This window comes from Microchirus variegatus, assembly GCF_963457635.1.
Source record: "Microchirus variegatus genome assembly, chromosome: 17".
NCBI classification, from domain to species: Eukaryota; Metazoa; Chordata; class Actinopteri; order Pleuronectiformes; family Soleidae; genus Microchirus; species Microchirus variegatus.
In genome coordinates, this window is record NC_139818.1 from 9,916,254 (window position 1) to 9,922,253 (window position 6,000).

At 39.0% G+C, this 6,000-nt stretch overlaps 1 protein-coding gene across 1 annotated transcript; it reads right to left on the reverse strand.

Annotated features, from left to right (window-relative positions):
• Positions 1-1,276: 1,276 nt before the first annotated feature.
• casp7 (caspase 7, apoptosis-related cysteine peptidase) lies at positions 1,277-5,351 on the reverse strand (the record flags this gene model as incomplete). Its single annotated transcript, XM_083904132.1, has 6 exons — positions 1,277-1,568; positions 1,691-1,829; positions 2,109-2,284; positions 3,929-4,057; positions 4,151-4,302; positions 5,317-5,351. 6 exons carry the CDS (start codon positions 5,349-5,351, stop codon positions 1,342-1,344), a joined length of 858 nt encoding a protein of 285 aa, XP_083760258.1. The 3' UTR covers positions 1,277-1,341.
• Between the last annotated feature and the right edge of the window lie 649 nt (positions 5,352-6,000).

A 6,000-nucleotide genomic window follows, 5' to 3' on the forward strand; every position in this document is an offset into this window, starting at 1 on the left:
AGACGGACAGTGGCGACTTCCAGTCCATTGAGATGTCACTCCAACAACCACAGCGCTGAGAACAAGTGAGGGAGCACAAACAAAATTCCGATAATTGCAAACAAGAAGTGTATTTTGAAACAAATAAAATATTTCATATATTGTAATATTAATAATATAAATTAATATTTTTGAATGATTAAATCGATATTTTATTTGTGATTTGTGTGTTTTGATTTTGTGGTTAATTTTTGTTTGCTCAAACGTGTTGCTTAAAAAGGTGTTGTTTGCTTTTGTTTGAAAATATTGACACAAATCTAATTCTGTAGTTTTCAGTCATTCAAGGAAATAGATGGTTAACTGTTCAAAATATATTATATTATTATAGAAATATGATATTATGCACAAATTTGCTCTTGGGAAACATCGACTTTAAGGCTGTTCACATGCAGCAACGACAAATGCTTGAAAAATGTTTGGGAGAAGCCAGAGGTGTTTTTACTCGACATGCTTGTGAGGATGTGCTTTTGTCGCACCATCGTTACTATCCTGCTAATCTGACTGAGGTTTCTGCAGCTCCACTGAATCAATAAATGCATTAAACTAACAAATACAATCGATTACTAGTGCTGCTTTAAATTTAAGTGTTCCTGTTTGATTTGTATGTACAGATGAAGAAAAAAGGTGTGTCTGGGTTAACCCTTTCCTTGGTGTCATGCAGACGTGCAATTAGGTATGGAATTAAAAAACGAGTGAGTCACAACGGATGTATGTTGAAATGGATGCGAGTTGGAACCACGTCGTTGTCTGACATGTGTCTCCATTCTAAATAATGTCATTATGTCCACAGAAGTGGCTGCATGTGAACTGCTCCTTAGACTCTCATGGAATATACTCCTGTATAAATATGATTGCTCGATTAAAAAAATATTTTTTTCTGGAGAGGCTGCTCACAGAACACTGGACCCGTCTTTGCGTATCTGTGCGTTAAGGCCACAGTTCCAACTCACTGAAAGAGCAGGAAAATTAGAAAACAGAAATTCAGTTGTGATTCGCCAAGCCCATAAAAACTGGAAGCAAATGTTCCAGGCTGGTGAAACAACATGGCTATTTAACAATGCCTGTCTACAAAGATCAGCTCTAATGTGACTCCATTTTTTTTAAAAACGAGCCGAAGAGGAGAAATAAGTTTCACCATCAGAACATGAACTCGGAGTGCCTCAAATTCTTTTTTTTTTCACGGAGTGCTTGTATTTCAGGCTCAGCTGCACATGCAAAATGTTGATGTGTGCCCGATTCATCCCTGAATGCTTTGACTGCTTAGCCAGTACCTGACACAGTCTCGTCAGTCATACCGGACGGTCAGTTGAAATACAGTTCCTTTGTCAGCATAGATACCACACAGGGAATCTGCTTCTTCTCACTGAAGCGTGGGTCTTCGGACCAGGACTCAAAGCTGGTAGCTACCATGTAGTTGACCCGTGTCAGGATCTGCATTATCTCCAGCTGCTTGCCAAACTCGTTCAGGACGTTGCAGAGAGCCTGGACAAACCAGGAGCCGCGCCCAGGGTTTCGCCATGAATAATACCCTGAAAAACCCCAGCATGATTCAGCATGATGAAAGTGTCTTCTCTGTTTATGCGTCCAAAAATGTCTCATTAGTCATCTATCTCTTCTACTAAGACATGAGAGAGAAACACCGGTGTTTTACCTGGCACAGTAGAGTAGGCAAAGAGGAAATCTGCCTCTACGGGAATCTTATGTCTCGGATTAGCGTCCGTCTCCAGGGTGTCATTTGGTGGACCCGAATCTGTCTGTATACCATCATCAAATTCGGAACCCCGACAAGCCTGGTGAAGTAAATGAAATGACATTTCATTGTGATCCTGAGAATAATTCTCAACGATGACCTGGTGAAGCAATTGAAACATTAGCTGTTTTTAAAAAGCTGGGGTGGGCAGAGATTTACACATTTGTCTAATCACAGGGAGCAACACCTCATACAGTTACAATTTCTTTGTCATTCAGCCTGAAGGCTGACCATTCGGGTTAAAAGTTGGTGACAATGATACAAGAATCTTTGAGACAACAACTGTAATACATACAAGAAAGTATTCAGGACTGCCTACCTGAATGAAGAAGAGCTTAGGCTTTCCAACTAAGCTTTTGCACATGTCCCCCCTGAACAGCGATGTCATGGTCTTGATGGGCATGGCCCCATCTGTGCCGTAGATCATGCCCTCCTCACCGTGGCTTAGCAGGATGCAGGCGAAACACGAGCTGTCACTATGGTCTTCCTCCGAGGCTGACCCATACACACACACACAAAAATACTCAAATCTTAGCTGAGCTCGGTCCCAACTTGGTTTTTCAAAGTAAAATAAAGGTCCAGATTAGTCCAATGAGCGCTGTGAGTATGTGCAATTATGTCAATAATAATAGAAAGGCACCCATTACTATTTAAGATTTTGAACAGTTTTCAAAGCTAAATAATAATAATAAAAAATCAATAGGTTTTAATTTCCATGACTATTGACAGATGTTATTGCCAGCCAAATTGTTGGTTGACAAGGAGAAGAGACTACAAGCAAAAAACCAAAAAACAAAACTGCATGGATTCTGAAGAACAACATAAATTCAAAGGTCAAATCAATATTAAATATGTACACAAAAAAAATTCAATAACTTTCTATGTGAATATGACACCCACAGTGTTGCACATAATGGCTTCACAATTTCACAAAAGGACAGAGTCATATGAGTAATTAACACTTACACCATTATTACTACAACAGCACCACCTGTTGTCTGACCTTGTTGTTAAGTTAAAACAAGCACTATTCATTAAGACGAAGAGTCTTAGATATGAGCTTGTGCCTGTAGATAAATATCTATGCAAATAAAGCTGGAATCCTCTGAAATTCTACATGACTGTATACTGTATATTGACAATACCATCCAAGAAGTATCTGTTGTCTCCACAACTTAAAAACAAACATTTCAACATTACCTCCAATAAGAATGGAGTGACCAGAGTTACTGACGGTCGCCATTTAATAACATCAAGTTGAATTATTGAAGACTGACCAGCAGTTACAGAGGTTAACTGAAGTATGGGTGAAGTTCAAATTCTCAGCAATCACACAATTGAGGCTGGTAGAAAGCTGGAATAAATCTTACCCAATGTGTTTGGTGCATTAATAATGTGTGGTTGCTCTGCCATTTAGTTCCACATTATATGTGCCAGTAACTATGAGACTAAAGGCCTTAACTCATTACCGGCAAGGCAAATAAACAGCACATAAAAATGAATCATTTTGAAACTACCCATTTTAACCAGAATAAAATGTCACGGAATAATAAAAACAGGTGGTGTGTAGGAATGATGAATTAATGCTCAAGGTGAAATTATACTTAATCACTTACTCACACTCTATGGAGCCACTTTGGACCGCCTTGTTATTACACTAAACACTATGTTTTAAGTTTTGATGCTAACTGAACACGACAGGTTTGGGAGGGAGGAGTGAGGGATATTCAGGAGAAACATGTAAATTCACCAATAAATGTTACAACATTTTACACACTGTACCTTTCATAATAAAATGAAAAAAAATACCTGTCACTGGCACTGTCAAGTCTAACACAGATTAGAGAGATTTCTCGGTTTATATCCTGTAATCTTGTACACAATTTTCAAATGTGCATTTCCTTATTTGCCTATTTTTAATGGGCATTTTCAGCAACATGGATTCTGAATGAAAACATGTACCCATTGCAAGGAAAACTTTGAAATAGTCAACCACGTTCTAAAAAACTAAAAGCTGCAATATCACAAAAAGGATTTTCTTCACTTGACTGGAAGCAGGTACAAAAGAAAGCATAATTAACACGTGTATAAACTGGATTTAAAAAAACATGTCTGGTGTGCAAAGTGTTCTCTACTCACCTTCTCTGAGAAGACATTCCATCTTCTCACAGGTCTGATCATTGTAGATGAAGACATCAAAGCCCAGGGTCTTAAAGCATTTGAACAGCTCACCCGCATCTCGGTCCGTGCCGTTGCGTACGTTCATCCCTGTTGAAAAAAAAAAACATCTGCTAAGTATACACTGATTTTATCCAACAGGATTGAGAAAAAAAAACATAAGTGGTTGTATGAAGTGTTTACCTGTCCTTTCATCAAAGTTTTTGTTGTTGATGATGATACACTTGCCCACTCGTGGGTGGTTCATCTTATACTGGAATGTTGGTAAAACAATTCTGTGATGGCTTTCAGAAGAGTAGTCTTGCTCCTGTGACTTGCCATCCTTATTCTTCTTACTGATGGAAGAAATCAGAGAGAAACAAACCATTTAGGAAAGTTGGTCACAAAACTCATAACACTCCTGTTACTCATGCAAAGTAATGCACATTTAAGCTGTTAAGAGTTTATAGGGTGAAATATATCACAACAATTCGCAAGAACAACAATATTCCAACTCATAGGCACTATTGACCATAACCTTGAAAAAAACAAAAAAGAAATAAGAGTAATGTATGAATATCCATCCATCCATTTTCTACTGGTTCAAATTCACAAAGACAACTATGGTAAACTGTTACTCGTTAATTTAATTGTCCATATATTGACCCTAAATTGTAAAACGGAAAGAACATATTCCTATATATCAAAGACACAATTTTAAATGTTTCTAGGCACAGTTATAGTTACTTCAGCAAATAAATGTCCTTCAAATAGTAGTAAAACTCACACAAACACTGAAAACTGTCTGACACACTTACTCAGAAACCAGTGAGTACGTACATCGTCAAATAGGGCATTAATGTCCGTAATCCACCATCGATTTTATGAAGAGGCTAGAATATTTTTTTTTTTTTTTGTTTCGTGGCACCGAAGAAAATCTCAAATCATCACCACATCAATGTAGATTGAGCAAGAGGAAACCTTCCACAAGTGGTAAAACTCTCAGACCTGTCATATTTCCATACTTTGAAAGATCCATCCAGATAGTCAAGCCAACACTGGCCCAATGTGGGCTCACAAAATCCAAGCTTGTTCCAGAAGAGCCTAGTCATCAGATGACTCAAGCCCAGGAACAATACACAACTATGAGGAGTGACACACTCACAGGCAGCACAGCCATATTCAAATAAACATGTGATCCAGAACATTTCAAGCCCCCCCTCCCACTTCCAAATGGTGCCAACACATTGAACCAAACAATTGTGTAAGAGCTGGCAAAGAGCTGTCCTGCTGTGGGATGGGCCTGGCAGAAAGAGCAGCAGCTAGGTGGAACAGTGAAGAGGAAGACAATGAGGTTCTGAGGCTCTTACCTGGGTTCGTCATTAAGCGCTACGCCACTCTGCATCTGAAATGTGTTGGATTTATCTCCTGTCTTTTTCCCTCCAAAGGATTATGTTTCTCCAAACCTGGCAGCTATTTTTTTTTGGCTGTGTGTTAGGATACTGACATGCTCTCCGTACTTGTGATGGAGTGGTGCGGAGGATGGGGGGCGGTGCACAGTGAGCCCCCTGAGTCAGCAGCCTCACCACCTCACCAGTGTTTTCTAAAGGCCTATTCACACGTGACCCCTGCACCTCACTCTCTGGGGTCAGACAGGGTTGTTGCTCCTCTGCTGACAGGCACAGAATCCATCTGTACTGACACACTTACTGTGTAAGTGACACACGACTTCAAACCTCATGTACACCTCACTTAACACCTTTAATTAAGGATAATTCAATATATTTTGTGATCTAAATTTGTTTGATCTCAATGTAAATAATGGTCACTTAATATCACTACGAGCAAAAATCATCTTTCTTATTCGGTATTTATCATGATGAATATTAATGTGGATATCATTATAATTAGTTTATGGGGAAAAAGGAAGATTTGGCCACAACCAAGTACAACCATCCCAGGACCCTAATCCCATGAGGATGAGTATTGGCTTACTTTATCTAATCTGTTAAGGAAATACACAGATGTGACTCGTTGGGCATGACCTCCCAAAG